Source organism: Mus caroli, unplaced genomic scaffold (assembly GCF_978045245.1).
Source record: "Mus caroli unplaced genomic scaffold, Mus_caroli_1 scaffold_8, whole genome shotgun sequence".
NCBI classification, from domain to species: Eukaryota; Metazoa; Chordata; class Mammalia; order Rodentia; family Muridae; genus Mus; species Mus caroli.
In genome coordinates, this window is record NW_028227263.1 from 72334004 (window position 1) to 72352452 (window position 18449).

Consider the following 18449-nt stretch of genomic DNA (forward strand, 5'->3'; position numbering starts at 1 on the left):
ATCCTCGCTCAGCCTCCCACCCAACCAGGACTCCTGGATTCTGCAGTTTCTCGGGGTAGTTAGACCCCGCCGGCCTTGATCATCAGTAAGCCCTTAGTGCCCCAAGCAAGTCCCCTCGTGTCTCCCAGGGACGCACCCGCAGCCAGTAGCGGCGCAGCCCGGGGCTCAAGGCGGCGATCAGGCCCGGGCCCGGGCTTGGGGCGCTAGGGGTGAAGGCAAGCGAGGCCGGCGGGCCAGGGGAAGCCGGTGAAGGCAGTGGCGAGAGTCCGAGAGAGGCTAGGCGGCGGCAGCAGCGGGCGGCGCGAGGAGTCCCTGTGATTGGCACAGCCCGAGCCGGAGGAGGCGGCGAAGGGAGGGCGGAGGAGGAGGAGGAGGAGAAGGAGGAGGAGGAGGAGGAAGGGAGCGAGCGCGGCGGCAGCGAGGAGAGGAGCCTTCAACCTCTCTAGTCGCGGCAGGACGGGGGCGGCCGCCGCGGGCCCGGGGCGGGGACAGTACGCAGCCTCGCGGCACGCACCCCCGCCCGGCAACGGCCACGACACCCGGGGCGAGCGGGAAAGCGGCGGCGGCGGCGGCGGCGGCGGGGGAAGGATGCAAGGAAAGAAGCCGGGCGGCTCGTCGGGCGGCGGCCGGAGCGGCGAGCTGCAGGGGGACGAGGCGCAGAGGAACAAGAAGAAGAAAAAGAAGGTGTCCTGCTTCTCCAACATCAAGATCTTCCTGGTGTCTGAGTGCGCCTTGATGCTGGCGCAGGGCACGGTGGGCGCCTACCTGGTGAGTCCGGGTGCCAACTCTGCGGCGGACCCCCTTCCCTGCCGGCGCTTCTCAGGCTTGCCGCCTGGCATCGGGAAGGGGCCTCGCCCGCTCCGGGGGCAGGCGGGCATGACCTCGGCCCGGCACGGAGGTTGGCGACTGGTGCAGAGGCGGCCGCCGGGGGAGCTGCCGGCCTGAGCCCGGAGCGGGCGGGACCGTGGATGCCGGCAGCTCGCGCGCCGGGCAGGGGCTAGGGAAGGGGTGCCTGAAAGGAGATGCCGCAGGCAGGTGGGCATGAAACTGTTTCTTCTCCCCTCTTGAAAACGGAGCCATATGGCGAGTTCAGGGAGCCTCCTCAGAGACTGGAAGGCATCGCGGTTCAGGTGACCTGCACATGGGAGGAAAAGCCAGTTAGCATCCTGCGTCCTCTACTCTCCGTTTCATCTGCCCGGTGAACGAATCATTATGCATCTTTTCCCCCCTTGGCTCTTTCTCCATCCACCAATTGCTGGGGGAATTTAAAAGGCGCCCGAGTGTGGCCCTGAGCACAGCGGTAGCTGCAGGGGGACTAGTCCCACCCAGATCCCAATAGCCATCTTTCAGTGGAGGGATAAAGTTATAGTACCTGGAGAGCAGCTGCAAGTTTCTGTAGTTCTACCTTAATTCCCCATCATGATCGCTCGCCCACACGGGGAGTGGATCATTCTGTACAATATGTATTTGTTTTATTTGTCTCCAGAAAGGGATTGTTGATGCTCAAAGGCCCATGGACACCTACTATACCCAAGGAATCCACTTGCAAGGATTATCAAGTATCTACTTTGTCGCTTTCTTCTGTCTTGCTCAGGTGGTCCGCACTTGAGTTTCAGACAGCGCACTTCCAGACCTATCCTGTCTACCCAGGAAAAGATGTCTTCGAGTGGATAGTGTTAAATCTTTACTTGGTTATTGACCTGAAACTGGAATCAAATGTCATAGATTTTAAGTGTGAGTGAGCACATTTGATGGAGATCGATTTGGACAAGATTTCAAAAGCAGTTGGATAACCACATCCAGAGATAGAGCTATGTGTATCCCGATGCTATCATGAATCCCTCATTCCTGGCCCAGGGTTAAAGTTAATGAGGGCCAGACGCTGCGTATCCTGTACCCTCAACAGTTTCCCAAGGCTCCTACAGGCTAATAAGGTGAAGGGACATAGCACTTGGTTAAACGTAGTTATGTGCTGACTTGGAGGTGGGGGTGGGGCTCTACAGAGTCAATTCTGTTCCTAGGGTGACTGAACTGTAGAGCATTTGAGAAATCGTATGTATTTTTGTCGCCCTTTCCCAGATAAACAGATTTTTAACTCTCCATTTCTGTCTTGTGTATAATATTGTCCCTGAACCCTGGGGACAAAAGAACATTTGAGTATTCTGTTTTCCCAAAGGTATTCCTTTTCTCTGTGGTTGTCATGCTAAGCTGTAGACTTTGGCCTTTGCTTGGTGAGGGTGATGATGTTTGGAGAAGCAGCTTTTTTAAAGAAGAGATTTGACTGTTAAAATACTTAGAATTTACATGTGTCACTAGAGGCAAATGCACATTCCTACTGATAAGTGTGACTCCGTACCGAAGCCTATGCAAACTAAATTATATCTAAGCAGGTCTTCGTGTAAAAAGAGGCAGTTATTCGATCAACAGCTGTCTCCTGTTTAACAGCTTCTTTGCCTTACACCAGTCTCGGTTAAGGGTGTGGTATTCACATGTGGCAAAAACAGCAAGGCTGGACTTCTTCATGCCAGGAATGATGAACATCTGAGATTAGGAGTTTGCACTTCTAGTGGCTTGGGGTTTTAGAAGGAAGTGAAGAAGAGCCTTAAGCAGAGGAGTAGCCTTTGTTCTTTTAGAAAGTTAAAAGGCAAGTGCTTCCACTGTGTCTGGCCTTGGGAGGTGAGAGGTCACCGTGCATCGCAGGACAAGGATAGGACAGGAGGCATTCTATCCAACAGCTGGTGGTATCTGGTCACTTGTGTCTGTCCCTGATGGAAAGTCTGATGCGTTGGGGGTGGGTACTGGGTAACGGGAGCCAACAGGTGCCCTGCAGAAAGCTGACGGGGGCCCGAGAGAGGACAGGCTTAGGACATCGAATTAATTTTGATGACTAGCAGTGCAAAGACAAGGTTCTCAGGGACCCTGCTCTGCCCTGTGCCACGGAAGGGTGGTCCCTTTACTCTAAGAACCACACAGGAAGAATGGTGGCTGAGGTAGATTGGCCCAATCAGCTTGCCACAGGTTTTGATCTTCTGGGTCTGTTTAGAGGCTTCCCATCCTCTGTCCTTTGGCAGGTAGGAAAAAGTTTTACTGTTCTTAAAGCCACAGGAGCCTTTTCTGTGGATATTTGGGGAATTAAGTTATTATTGAGGGAGAGGCAGATTCCTTCCTTTTAAAATTCCATTGGGTCTGTTCCAGGAAACCCGAGACCCTGTGTCTGCAGATGAACACAGGTGGTCCATGGGTAGATACCATCCTTTCAGTGGGAATCAGCATGCACTCCTGGGAAAGTATTTTCAGGTATCTGATGAAGGGCTGGCTATGGGTCATTGCCAAGAGGGCTCCCTTTCTCAGCCAAGAGGATGACTGCAACTATGACGCCAGAACCATTATTTCCTATTTGGTCTCACAAGTCTATGCAGCTACCATGTGTGTGTGCGTGTGCATGTGCATGTGTGTGTGTGTGTGTGTGCGCGCGCGCATGAGCGCGTGCGCGTGTTTGATCTCCTTGTGTGCCTTTTCACTTTAAAGTATTGGTGCCATTTCATCTTTGTCATCCGTCCTGCAAAGACAGGTTTCTCATTGTCCTTAATGTGTCCTTAGCGACATTGGTGTATGTTTCCCAACTGCAGAAGTGAGGCAGGCAGTGGCTGGTGACTTGAGAAGCTGCTCTGAAAAGTAGGACTTCTATGTGTGTGCACACGTACGTACGTGTGTGTGTGTGTGCACGTGTGTGTGTGTGCACGTGTGTGTGTGTGTGTGTGTGTTTGTGCTTGAGCACCCTGAGTGGGGATGGCAGTTAAAGAAGAGTAAGAGAGGGGGAGTGATGGAGGGGAGAGGGGAAGAGGGAGATTAGAAAGGGAAAAGGGATGGAGAGACAGAAAAGGAGATGGAGGACAGAGAGGGAGGGAGGGAGGGAGGGAGGGAGGGAGAGAGAGAGAGAGAGAGAGAGAGAGAGAGAGAGAGAGAGATTGAGAGATTGAGAGAGAGAGATTGGTTTTTCTTAACCTGCCTGGGGAGGAAACTCAAAAGAGCTGTATATAACAAGGCACACTAGTCTGAGAATCTGCCACTTTTTGCTTGGGTCCCAATGCCTTTCCAGCAAGTGAAGAAGTGGGTCCTGACATCTAGATCTTGGTGGGTCAATACAGTAATCTAGGTGCCAGCCTGTGTAGCCAGGGACTCTGAAATTGGCACTTAGAACAATATTATGTTGCAGCATAATAAACAACTTGGTGGCGATGATGATGATGATGATGATGATGGTGGTGGTGGTGGTGGTGGTGGTGATGATGATGATGATGGTGATGAAGATTTTGCCTAAGAAGAGATCCACTGAATTTAGTGGTCTTTGTGCTTTCTATTGTCCCACCAAGACAGGACCATATGTACTTCCGGTACTGGGGTGTTTGCTTTCAGAGGCTCCAGCTTGTATTTGCAGGGTTTGTGGAGACTTTATCTGTGCATCATGGAGGCTTACTGAGATGTGGTGAGCTGGCTATTCCTGAAAGGTAACCCTGCAGAGACTGGTTTGTGTGCTGTGTGTGTTATCGAATTCCTGAGGACTTGAGGAGATAAGGATGCGGACAGGAAATTAAAACTGCTGACACCTTAGGCAATCGCAAATGGAGCTCAGATGCTTTTCAAGTTCATGGGAATGCAAATAGAAGAAAGCCCAGCCCGTGGCTCCGGACTTGGGTCTTCAGGCCGATTCCCAGGAAGCTGAGGTGGGCATCTCCCTCAGTGGCTTTGTAAATGTGCGTCTGAGGTTGTGTTTCTAGGGTAATGAGACTCTGTCTCTCTGCTCTATAGTCACTCATTTTTAGGCCCGAGAACTTTCAGTGGGGTTCACAATCAGTGAGTGAGATGCAGCCGCCATGGTTGCTTCTTTCTTTTTCCTCTAACGAAGCATCATTGAGAAGACAGATTCTTGCATAGCTAGTCTAGAAGCTGAACGACTGAAAAACATTTTAAAAGCCCTTGTCAAATTAGTATGATGACTAAGGTAACTGTCTTTTACTTAATCAAATTATTTTATACACTTATGGTTAGTCATAATGACAAATTCCCTGCTATTTGCATAATTACTCTATAGCCCCAGGTAGTAAAAAAAAAAATCACTCTGACTTTATTCCTTATAGCTTGGTTTAAAGTATCTAACTTATACTCCTTAAGGAAAAAAATGTATTTATGAAATTTCTCTTCACCTATGTTTGCAGACACACCTTTGGTTTTTTTTTTGGGGGGGGGGCGTATACTATGGAGAGGTAATCTAAGTGGATTACCGTACAGTGAGCAAGAGTTCTTTCCTGAGTTCTGTTAACTCTCCACCTACCCCATCCCCGCCCCCTGTTAAACTTTAATACCTTAGAGACAGGGTCCAGAGGCCTGGCAATGTGGGGCTGTCTGTTCTGGTCTGTTTTGGTTCCTCCTACCTGCTACTGGAAGGGCATCTTCCCAGGTCAGGTTTCCTGAGGTTTCTCTTGCATGGTCCGTGAGTGAACTGAGCAGGCATTGTTGCAGCCGGAAGCTCTCTGGCTTGAGATATGATGGCAGACTCGGGGTCGGGTGCTCTGTTCGGCTCTGGGTCTTGTTTACTCAGCAGTGTGGCCAGGGGTTGTGTGAGTGTGATGCTGGGAAAACATGGAGATGGAGGCTCACACATACAGACAGGTTTCCCAGGAGGTATCGGTTAATCAGCACACTTCCATGAAGAGTCATGGTATTAACCTCCTTCACTCCTGCTTTGCATAGGTACTCATGGTCTGCGCATGGCTGCCTGCTTATATTATTTGCATACATATCTGGCCAATTCCGAATACCACATACTTCCTTTTTTTGGAAAGAAACATTGCAATGATGATTTTGTAGATTTCTTTAGTTTTTTTTTTCTTCCAGTTGTGCTGAGGATTGAACTCAGAACCTTGCACAGACTAGGCAAGTGCTCTGTCACCAAGCTCTATTCCTTAATGATAATTTTGAGTGTATGTCTTCAAATGGACTCTAGGCTCTCCCGAGACTACTTGGCTGTATCTTTACTGGCTCTCGGAAGTGCTTTCAATATTGTGTGCCTCAGAGAGATAACCTTGCTTCCTGCCCCTGTTTGTTTTGTTTTTTCAACTTTCTACTTCTTTACCGACAGAAGAGTAATTAGTGAACTCCATTCACAGGGTAAGTGAGCTTAATATGTTTCAGAGATACATGTATTTAAGGCAGCCTGCCTTACATGTTCATGTGTTAGCATGGCAGAGATTGCTTGTCAATGATTAAAACCTGGAGTTAAGTGATTAAAAGTGCAAGGTAGAGAATGACATGTGTTTGACAGTGGAGGTTCGTTGGATGATTATCATTGGAATGCCTGAGATTCATTCCTGTGTCTGTCCCTTTTGGTGTCTCTGCCCCTTTGGCCCATGACTTTACCCCTTTCTTCCTTGCTTTTTTGTCCTTTAAAATGAAGAGAGTTGTGACCCCTGTGGTAGCTGAGGATTCACGACCTCAGGTCTAGAAAGCACTTTGGTCTCCATCTGGAGCATCGTAAGTACTGAGAAAGCCTAGCCATTCCTATTAACATGGCTCTGCATACTTCCTGAGAAAATAATGGTATTGTAGTGCCAGCTACTGAATAATAAAATTACTTCAGTCAGGTTCTGGCTTTAGTCTAGTGAGATACAGACATAGGAAGCTTAGACTTCTGAATAAACACTTGTGTCTGGGAGGGAAAAAAAAAGATGGGTTTGAAAATATGAAGTAAGTTAAACCCTGGTTGCTAATTCTTCTACTTGCTTATTGCAACAATTCATTTTAAATTGAAGAATCTAAATGAGCTGTGTGTGTGTGTGTGTGTGTGTGTGTGTGTGTGTGTGTGTGTGTCTGTGTCTGTGTCTGTGTCTGTGTCTGTGTATGTCTGTAGTGTCCGTAGGGAAGCCACAGCAGTAGTCCTTTATGTATGTCCTTTTATGGGCCATGGTACTACAAGTTGGAAAAGCTGATGGTTGGGAGAGACAAGGGTACTGCTGGTCTCACACTGGGCAGTACTTCCTGTCACTCCAGTGCAAGTACCAACGGGTTCCTTTGAAGCACTCTCAGCTTTGGGAGCCTTCGTATAATTTGGTTTTCTGTTTCCAAATTTGGTGATCTTAGCTCCTGAAGTTTGTTCTACTTGTCTGGTTATAAGCTGAGTGGCCCCTTCAGGGACCTTGAGATGTCAGGAGGGCGATGACCAAGGAACATATGTCTGGGACATATGCTGCCTTTTAGGGAGCCTTGTATCAGACAAGGCTGAAAACCTGGAAGCTCAGCTGGGTTGCCCACAAGGGGCTCAAAGATGGAGTGCTCCACTACTTCATCTGGATGCTTCCTCCTGCAGTAACAGGGCTCTACAAGCACATTTGTGCACATGTCTCCTGTCACAGCCGTTGCTTTCTCAGAAGCAGAACCAAGAGCTGTTGATATGATCTTGTTTCCCATCAATGTCCCCATTCCCACTGCTCCTGGCTGTTGGGATTTGTTCAGGAGCAAGGCTTCAACACACCACCCTTCCATGTGTAGCCTTTACAGTGGCCTTCCTTCCCCTAGACTAGACTTGTTAAGCCTGCCCTTGGGAAGGAAAAAGAAGGGAGTGGGCTCATGTTGGTGAATCGTTTATCACGTATATACTAGGAAAGGTTTTCAATCCCGATTCAGATGACCTGGGGTTTCCCAAGGGATCAAGGGTATACCTAGAGATTCACAGACCCTCCAAAGCCATCTGACTCAGTGGTGACACGGTTAAAAGCACTGGATCCTCTGTGGCAATGACCTGCAGCAAGTCATGCCTGGGAGGGTTCTTCTGAGCTTTCCAATGACACTATAGACAGGGGAAACATTCCTTTGTGTATGAGTCTCAGTATACAGCAACTCCCTAGGTCATTTGGTTCTTCTTTATGGCTTTAAGTCCAGTCCCCCTGTAAATGGAAACCTGTCCTGACTCTGGACCTAGTTGATCACTTTCTTTAATCACAATGATGCTAACCAATGCCGACTGTTTCTCCAGTCATGGGATGGTTCTCTCTGGACTTTAGAACAGTGATTTCTCTGTTTAAAGTGTAATAGTTGATGGTTAGAATTTTCCTGGATTTACATGAAACTCACATATGGAAAATGTTTTAAAGCAAAAGGCAACATGGTCTGTCACCTGCCCTACATTTGATGAGGGAGGGTGATCCGCAAGCCCACCCTTCTCTTTATTTCCTGTTTCCTCCATAAATAGCTATTCATTACTCCTTGGCACTCTGTTCCCCAGGCATGTGACAAGCAAGGTGACAAGCAAGGCACCATTCGATTCACCTGGTAAGGAATCGAAGCAAACACTGACTGTATTGATTTTTACTTAAATCTTAACCGTGAGCTCTTTGAAAACCCTGGGAACAGCTATGGCTGTAAACACACATGAATAGGCAGTGTTGAGTGGACCACACAATCATGGCAGAAGGGCCAAGTAGCAGCAACCCATTGCTGGGCCAGAGTTTAGGTTGGGCACAGGGCTTGTCCTACCATGGCATGTCTGTTCATCCCCCTCTCCCTCCACACTCCCTGTGAGTACTTTTACAGTGTCGGGGCTGATTCTAGTTTATCTGGCAAGCTGTTCTTCAAGATAGTGTTGAGTCTCTAGTTGATGAACTTGGCTGTCCAGGTAGCCCTTGGGAGTCTTCCTTGATAAGTAAGAGAAAAACTTGCAAGAAAGAAGACTTAGTTTTCTCCTTTTCCCAGAAAGTTCACTTCCTGGTACCTCAACACAGTGCATTTGGGTGGACCATCAGGGAAGTGGGCACATGTGGAAAGGAAAGGAGAGGGAGGGACTGGGACCAGGTATCATCCTCAAAGACACCTCAGTGACCCACTTAGCAGACCAGGCTCCACTTCCTAAAATTTATGCTGCCTTCTAGAATACTACACATTCAACACATGAGCCTCAGGCAGTGCAGCTCAACATGTGGGGGTTCTCAACAACTTTGGGGGGAGGGGTCAAATGACCCCCTTCAACAGCAGTCACCTATGACCATCTGCGTATCATATTTATGATACATAACAATAGCAAAATTAAAGTTATGAAGTAGCATTGAAAATAATTGAAAATAATTTTATGGGTGGTCACAATGTTAGGAAGGTTGAGAAACAATGGCCTAAGGAGACATTTCATTTCTTAGCCTAACACACCTAAAAGCCTACGAAGTCCCTCTCCACAGACACCCAAGCTTCTGGTTTTGCAGAGTTAGGAGAAATAAGTAGGGAACCAATAGATGTTCAAAAGACAGTTCTGGACATACAGCCCAAAATAGAAATATGGCGGGCAACCTCTTACATCACTGTCCGCATGTCCAAGAAATCCTCCAAAGGGAGGAATGACTTTTACCTCTGCCACTGCACCTGCAGGCTTGGTGTAGGAAGAACAGTGCCACGTGGTATTTTTCAATTAAAGACTGTTGTAAATTATTCATAGGGGATGGCTATTGTCTTTTCCCTCCTTTGGTAGAGGCTTATGTAAAACAGGCGTGCTCTTTCTCTAATGGTTGGATCTGCTCTCCCATCTTCTGCTGATGAGAATGAGAAATTACCACCTTGGATAAAAGCAAGTTGGAAAACTGCCCTGGGTGATTACATAAGCCTTGGAATACTGTACCTGAAATTGTGTGTTTACTCTGCTAAGAATTCCCTTAATGAAGACGAAAATTTCTACACAGCTGGACCCATATGGTTTTTCTTATGTAAGATTCAATTATTGCAATCCAACCTGTAAAATCAAGAATGATGCTGTTTAGTTAAGCACTCAGCCTGTTGGGTCACTGTTGTTTGAAGGAGACCCACAGGGCCACCCATGGAAATCCCCCAGGCTCCAGGCTGGCCGTGGCTTCTGCATTAGGCCTCCCTACCCTCATGATGTACAAGGCTTACCTTGGGCCTGTGGTCACTTTGGCTCTCCTCCTTAAAGGCCACCTTTAGAGACTGCATTCAAAGAGCTGTGGTCTTCTGCAGGTATAACTATACACCGTTGGTTGTGACAGACACCATCCTTGGGCTATATCATTTCTCAACCCCTGGGACTTTGTTGTCTCTTATGGGGAGATGCTCACAATTTGCATGTGTTCCAGTGTGGCACCTACTGTCAATCTCTTGTAATCCAGGGTGGCTTTGAACTAAGGACTATCTTCCTGTCTACACCTCCTAAGTGCTAAGATTTCAGGGGAGCATTGCCCTGACTAGTTTTATGCAGCACTGAGGAAAAAAACCCAGGGTTTTGTGAGTGCTAGCCAAGTAATTAGTCAACTGTGCAACAAGCACTAACCTTAGCCATCCTTCCCTTGAAACTATGTATGTGTGGGGTCCGCAGAACACTCTTCAGCTGAACTGAGGCAAGAAAGGTACCTCCTGAAATATAGGCTATGGTTGGGTTTTTTGTTTGTTTGGTTGGTTTTTTTGTTTTGTTTTGTTTTTTGTCTTCTTTTTCACAAGAAAAGAATTGGGAAGAAAAGACTTCAGTGGACCTAGGTATCTTGAAATAGATACAGGGAGCTTCAGATAAGACATTCCTGTCCTTATGAAAAACATTAGGGTATGTCTCCTGATTTATTATGCAGTATGTATATTACCTTCCCAGTGCTGGTAAATACTTGTGTAGGTAAGTAGGCTTAAAGCGCCGACAAACAACACACTTTCTGAGCCAGCCAAAGAGAGGACATCTTTTAGAAACCAAAAACCACAAAATAGCACCTTTCCCGGTTACCTTTGCCAGGCTGTGTAGATTTGTATAAATAGATCAGAGACTTGGGAGGCAGCTCTACCCTTCTGCAGCTGGCAGTTGGCAGGAGCAGGTGGGGAGGCTAGCCTTACACCGCAGCCCAGACTGAAGCTGTAGTGCCTGCAGCCATCCAGTCAAGTCTAAGTGCAACTGCGTGCATAGGTAGACTGGATTGTCGTTGGTGCATATTGCCTCGCTGCCCCCAGCTTGCCTGGGCCTGTCATTCAGAGATCTGTGCATAGGTCTTCTTAAATATAGTTGGATGTCTGTATCTGAGACTTCTTATTCATTGATTCAACCACTGCCAGAGCAAAAATAATGGGAAAAGGCTTGCCTTGGAACTGAGCATATATAGACTTTGTCTTGCAATTGTTCCCTTAGGCAATATGGCATAGTAACTATTTACATAGCATTCACATTTAATTATCTACCATAAGTAAAGAGAATGCAAGGAGATCAGTATAGGTTGTGTTCAAATACCACTCGTTTTATTTTATTCTTTTTGAGGTAGTAAGTATTAAATTCAGTCACATGCCGGGCCTTTTAAAGAATGTTATTAATAAGCTGGAGAGATATCCACAGTTAAAGACCACTGGCTGCTCTTCCAGAGGACAGTTTTCAGTACTCACAAGGGATCACCACCATCTTTAACTCCAGTTCCACGAGATCTGATGCCTTCTGCTCTCCAGACGCACTGGGCAGGTACATGGTACACATACATGCATATGTGCAGGCAAAACACTTATACATATAAAATTATTTTAAAAGATTTAAGTATAGGGTTTCATGCAGTCCAGGCTGACCTCAAACTCTTTCTGTCATCTGATCCTCCTGCCTCCTCTCCTCAGGTTCTAGGAGACTGGCATGCTCCACTAGGCTTGATTTTTTTTTTTTTTTTTAATGCTGTGCTTTCGAATGACCTCAGAGCTTGGTCCATGTTAGGCGAGCACTGGTGCCCCCTGAGCCACTACTCCCAGTTTCGCTAGGAGGGGGGATTTTTTTCTTAATAGAAGGGATTTGAACATATGTAGATTTGGTATGAGGGGTGTCCCTGAAATCTGTCCCTTGAGGATATAGAAGGACATCATATAACAGGGATGTCCACACTTGTTGCTCTTACGCCAGACAAAACTGGGCCACCAAATTAACACTTCTCCATTGTGCAGCCACACTTCCAGCACCTGCCTCTGTCAGCTGGCAGGTGTGAGGAGGTAGCCCGGAAGCAGAGCCCGTGGAAAGATCTTTTAAAATTAATGAACATAAATTCATCTGGACCAAAACACCGTTTAGGCGCCTTTGATGTTGAGATCTAAAGCGCTCTTCTCAAGTTGTCAAACTTTTGAGAGCTGACATAACTCTGTGAATGGAACATTCCATGCTTGAACTCCTGTGTGACAGGTGGTCAAATGTGGCTGCAGCAAAATATTGTATGAAATTACCTTCAGACCATGTATATGAGGAATATACATGAAAAAAAAGCATAAATGAGTTGAATGTTTAGACCTGGCTACGAGTCCCTAGCTAGCTTGCCGTGTATGTGTAAATATTTCAAAATAATAATAATAATAATAATAATAATAATAATAATAATAAAAAGAATCCACAAATGTAAAACATTTGTGGTCCAAGCGTTTTGTAAAAACTCTGCTAAACCTGTATGACTTTTGTAAAAACTGAAAACAAAACAAAACAAGACAGAACAAAACAAACAAAAAAACAAAAACATCAAAAAATAAAACAAACCAAAAAAACCAAAAAAAAAAAAACAAACCAAAAAACCAACAAGCAAACAAAAGCACACAATTCTCTCATACTTTCAAAATCCCACTCCTTTCCATCCCCACTTTTTTTCCCAAAGATTTATGTGTTTTATGTATGTGGGTATATTGTTGCTGTCTTCACAAGACAGCATCGGATGCCCATTTGAGATGGTTGTGAGCCACCATGTGGTTGCTGGGAATTGAACTCAGGACTTCTGGAAGAGCAATCAGTGCAACTAACCGCTGAGCCATCTCTCAAGCTCCCACCCTCACTTTTTTGTTTTTGAGACAAACGGGCTTCACATTTTCTAGTGGCTATCATATCAGTCTATAACCCAGGGAGCAGATGAAAATATATACATTCATGTTATTTGTTCTTTGACACTTTGGGGAGGACTTTATAAAAAGAGCTAGAAAGGGCCAACAATTAAAACTCTCTCAAGGCCCCTTGGCTTCTAAGGCTATCAGAGTCAGAATGAGGATTCTGACTCCAGGTGAGGAGGGTGAGTGTCTTGTGCTCAGGTCTGCTGCCTTTGTGGCCGATTTTCTATTTGTGCCAAGTGAACTGAGCCAGGCTGGCCCCAGGTGCACAGCTCAGCCTTGTGACCTCTCAGCAGGTTATTCGTTTCTTTTCCCTCTCTTTACTGTCCCTGACACTTGGTGCCAAACTTTGCCGGGCCTGGGAGGATGTCATAGAGACGGGCATAGGTCTCTGGGATGGTATTGGTGACTTGGCCACTCCAGGCAGGCTTGCACTATGGATGCTATTTGCATTGTCCTTCCAGCTCCACCTTCTCTCTGTCCCCACCATTCCTCTCTGTGGACATCACAGCTGAGTTCTTCACCTCCTACATACAAGTAGTTGAACCCCAGGTCCATGTTTCACCCCACTGGCCAGAAGCTCTCCTGTACTTTATTCTTGATCAGGACTGGAGCTGGGTTCTTCATGCTTTATTTAAATCCTGTTCTTGTAGAGGTCATAGGATGGTGCTGTTGTTCTCAACTATTTTTGGTGTCTCAGATGTTAGGCAAAATGGTGTCATATTTTTAAATTTACCATAGAACTATATGACTATAAATGTATAACTATGTAACTATATAACTATACAAATATATATATATACATATATGTGTGTGTGTATGTGTGCATATATATGTACATATATATATATATATTATTTATGTGCACATTGTGTACACACTTCTCTAGTTAAGAGAAGCTGACTTGCAGTCTCCTCTGGTGGTGTAAGTGGGAAGGTGCACACATCCTAGATGTGTTTCTCTGAGCACTGCTGAAGGAAGAGATAGTGTCTTAACTTCCCAGGCCCATTCTGGATGCCACTGGAATCCAGCCTGGCAGCTGGCAGAGCATAGGCTCTTTATAAAAATGATGTTAGCTTGGTCTCTGCTAAATTCATTAAGTTTAACAACTTTCTTAGGTGATGCAAGCAATATACAATGGGCTTAGGTGTGGTCCTTATGGAGTTTATACCTCCCAACAGGGAAGATGGCCTATTTATCAGATTTTCATTAATGATTCACTTATTAGGATGTCTTCAGTCCTGGAGCCAGGCAGGACTGCACCTTGCATCTGGTCTGGTTTTTTGTTTTTGTTTTTGTTTTTGTCACAGGCCAGTGTAGGGTTAGGTTCCAGAAGCAGAGTCAGGCTGGAAGTGGGAGGTGTTAGAGAGGAGCCTGGGTGGGGAGAGTTGGGGTGCTAAGGTGATCTTCTCATCCTTGGTCAGGTATGGAGTTAGCAGGAGGTGGATAGAGACAGGCCTCAGAGATAGGTGGGAGCAGGACTCCACAGAGGAAGGACAGTCTAGGATTCGAGTACCACAACCACAAACCTGGTACTCTACAGTCTCTAGCCAGTCAGCAGTGTTGGGGCTGCTGGCACCTGTCTTGGCAAAGCTTCTGTCTTCCCAGCTTTGGAGTGGTATGGTAAGATAGATGCCACTGAAATCCAGCCTGCCAGCTGGCAGAGGAAAGCTGCATCAGGGGCTTGCTCAAACTCAGGGGGACAGCTATGGGCCCGTGGGATAGTATGGCTGAAGGCATACTCCTGTTAAGAGTAGAGGGGACACCCCTTGTTGGCAAAGGTAGTCACTAGGATTAGAACCTCTGTACTTTGGTTGTCTTAAAATATGTTGGTTGCCAGGGTTAGGGTTGACACAGGGGAATGACAGCTCCAGGGACCTGTGTTTGGGCTCCTGGTCCTGAGGACACAGTGGTCCCTCTGTACTGAAGTTCTCTTTTGAATTATCTGGTTTTCTTTTTCATACTTTTGTATGGCCTTGGATAAATCGGTTTTCGATAACTTTAAAGCCGGTAAGAGAACAAACTGTGTTTAGACACAGGACACGCCTCCAAACAAAAAGTGGGTGTATAATTTACGGTTGAAACGTCCATCTGCAGTGCCCTCTGAAAGAATCTGGTAAAGAGCAGAGGGGGCACCCCTTGTTGGCACAGACAGTCACTAGGACTGGGGAGAGAAGCTAGCCTCTGAACAGAGCCAATGGGTGTTGAGGACTGGTTAAGGACTTCTTTAACATGGTTTCCCTCTGGGCAAAAGTGTGTCCTACTCTAGTTTGTTTGTCTAGTTAGTTAGTTAGTTTCAGGTTTTAGAATTGCAAATGATATCTCTTCCATTTTTAGGAGGCACAATTGTATATTATATAGTTGTTGGTGTTGCTTAGGTACAGTTCTCCATGTTCTATTCTTTCGGGTTTCTTTTTAACTGATTCATTTTTCTCTTAGTTTTGTGTTATTCTCATAAGATCACCATCAGAGGTAGCTTACAGAGTAAGGAGGCTTATTTGGCTGTGATTCAAATAACTAGAACTTTCACAGGGTATGGTCCCAGCACGTGGCAAGGGTCTCCCTAGTTACACTACAACATAGCAAAGAAGCAGAAAGAGAATGGCTGTATGCAGAGGGGCCAGCTGCATGCAATGACCTAGTCCCATGAGAACTAACATTGCCTTGTGAGAGCTCCAGCAATCAAGGACGGTGCCCTCCCATGATCTGGTTACCTCCCATTTAGATCACACCATTTTTCAGTGACATCTTGTCTCTGGGTGACACTGTTCCCTGGGCATGACATTCTAGGCTGTGTGGGATAGAAAGAGTGAGCCCACCATTGTCCCCCATGCATTTCTTGCTGTCTTCTGACTGTGGACATGCAATGACCAGTCGCTTCAAGCTTCTCTTTCTTCTCTGCCATGATGGACAGGTCTTGAACTATGAACTGTTAAAAACAAACACTTCTCCCTTTGCTTGTTTTGGTCAGATTATTTCAGATTAAAAGAAGATATGGCAGAAATACAGAAGGTCTTTGACCTACAGTGGGGCTATGGTGATATGGTGACAGACTCATCTTAAGTTGAAAACATCATAAGCCTAAAGTGCATATGCTATCCCTCCATCCAGTGAATAGTGTAGCTCAGGGCAGCCTACCTCAAACGAGCTTGGAACACCCGCCTATGGCAGGGCAGAACTGTCTATCTACTGCACGATGTATCCTGTACTATTGTAACTTACTGGATACTGTACTAAAGATATGAATGAGCTCAGAACACCAGCTTAGAGAAGTACAGAACTGCTTGTCTTTGTTTACTGCCCAATGTACTCTGTGCTACTGTAATTTATAGAATACTATACTAAAGATATATTCTCCAGAGGGTTGTTTAGGAATACTTCTGTACCACCACGAAGTCAAAGAATTATAAGTCTATAATTATAAGATGTTTATAAGTCTAGCTCTTGTAAATTGGGCCCCCGTGCCTCATCTCTGTGTTCTTTCTATTACAAATGGGAAAACAGCAGATTATATGTAACTTATAACATGTATGTTTTCGAAATATAAAAGGAGTACATTTAATTTCGTAGAACTTCAGTAGAGAATCCCCTTCAGTGAATCTCAAATCACCATCTTCCATCCTTGGTGGTTTCTGGAGACTTTCTTACCCCTTTTAAGTATTTGCCCTCAAACTAAACAACTGAAAAGTGGTTTCTTAATTTGTGGCATGTAGCTGAATCCCAGCACAGCTTACTCAAGCATGGAGGATGGCTTCTCCCTTGAAACTACGTATATCCGTTCTTTCAGCCGTCAGAGTCAACCGTAGATGGTCTCGTCTGATTACTTTTCTTCATTTGCTTCTCTGAAGGAAGGGCTCCTGTTCTCTGTGTCCTGAATTGGCTTTGCACTCTGCAGTTGTTTGCTTTGCTTCGACTCTTTGTTTATTTCTAAATCCACTGTGTTTGCTTTTAAGTCTCCAATCAGCAAACTGATGTTTCTTCAGTTCTCTGTGGATTCTGTGGCATGTTTTTATTTGGCTCCCAATTTATTATTTTTTAGGTTCCCAATTCTCCTTGTTTTCATCTTTTCTACTTTTCTCTTCCATGTTATTCTCTGTGTATTAATCTCGTACGTTTGTTAAATCCTGTGGCACAGAGGCCTTCTGGATCTTTCTTGGTTATGTTTCCTGCTAGGCTGACTTCCTAGTCTTAGCTGCCTTCCCTTTCCCTGAGGAACCCTTGTTCATAGCTGCCCAACACATGTACTTTGTTTGTTTATTGTTGTTTTGGGCAGCTCGTATATTTGTTATGAAGCTTCTTCTTACTCCTCTGTTGCCACCAAGCTAAAGTTCGAAGCCTGCTTTTCCATTTTGGGGTGTTTTTTGTTTGTTTGTTGTTTTCCTGCAGCCTGTGGTTGAGATGGAGCAAGGCTACGAGGGTGGTGTTCCCAGCACCTGGTCAGCTTGGCTGAGTGATGTGACTTTTACTTCCGGATCTTTAAAAGGTTCTGTGAAGAGGGTTCAGACTTCAGGTGTGTGTGTGTGTGGGGGGGCACACACACACTGTACTCACAAGTGGTGCAAGGAAAGCCGTCCCTTTCCCTGTGTACCCCAGAGTCTTCATTTCCTTCCAGCAGAGATCCAGTTCCAGGGTTTGCAGAGTTCCCATTGCCTTTTCTTCCTGGTAGATGTTCCTCAGGTGAAGGGGGATCTGCGCATCACTATCACTCTTCACATTGCCCCCTTCCATCCTTGGGGATTTTAATTTCTGCATTTTTCTCTTCTTTAGGGAACTGGGGGTGAGACTACAATGTTTTCCTACTTCAACTCCCTGTTGTTCCTCTTCCTTTACTGCATTTTTAAAAGGATTTTGACACTGAGGTGCACTTCCCACCCCCACTCTCTCCACCCCCACCCTCCCCACCTCACTCCCACTCTTTTTGGCTTGTAGATATTTCTGCTTTAAATTGAGTTAAGTTTGGGGATTTTTTTTGCATTTGATATTCACTGTCTCAGCTTAATTCGAAAATCTCCAATAACATTCCGAAGTCTGTGTAATACCCCCTCCCTGCATCCCAGCACCCCCCCCCCACTTCCCCCATTCCTGGGTGGTAATGTCTTAGAGTTGTTGTCTGCTGTTCTCTGTTGTGTTACCCAGAATTACGCTGTAGTCTGAGGAGACTGAAAGGGATGGTCATAAGAACAGTGCCAAGATGGAGCCTCCATGGGAGGGGAATAGATGTTCTGAGGGTGAGGGGTGTGTATGTGTGGGGAAGTATGTGTGTGAGGTAGTTCTCACACAGATGTGGGCGCATAGAACCTATCACAGGGTGGTCATCCTTAGCTACAAGATAGACAGTCCAAGATGCATTGCAATCCAAAATACCCCTAAATCCTGAGACACCATGAAGGGAAGACCACCACAAGGACATAAGTAGACAATGCCACCCATGACTGTAACCCTGTAACTGCTCAACATAAAGCCAAGCAGGCCCAACGAAGATGCTGGCATGAAATGACCCTCAGGCTGGATATAAGGAGGGGTGAAAGTAGAATTACTCTCCTGCTTGGACTGGAGTCCTGCCCTCAGGGTCTCTCATCATATACCTATATATATAT

At 46.0% G+C, this 18449-nt stretch overlaps 1 protein-coding gene across 2 annotated transcripts in view; it reads left to right on the forward strand.

Annotated features, from left to right (window-relative positions):
* Positions 1-394: 394 nt before the first annotated feature.
* Positions 395-18449, forward strand: part of Slco3a1 (solute carrier organic anion transporter family member 3A1) — a 278256-nt gene continuing 260201 nt past the window's right edge. For both annotated transcript variants that reach the window (XM_021167572.2, XM_021167570.3), the window contains exon 1: positions 395-768. In XM_021167572.2, coding sequence (XP_021023231.1) covers positions 589-768 — 180 coding nt within the window. In that variant the 5' untranslated portion in view covers positions 395-588. The remainder of the gene's footprint in view (positions 769-18449) is intronic.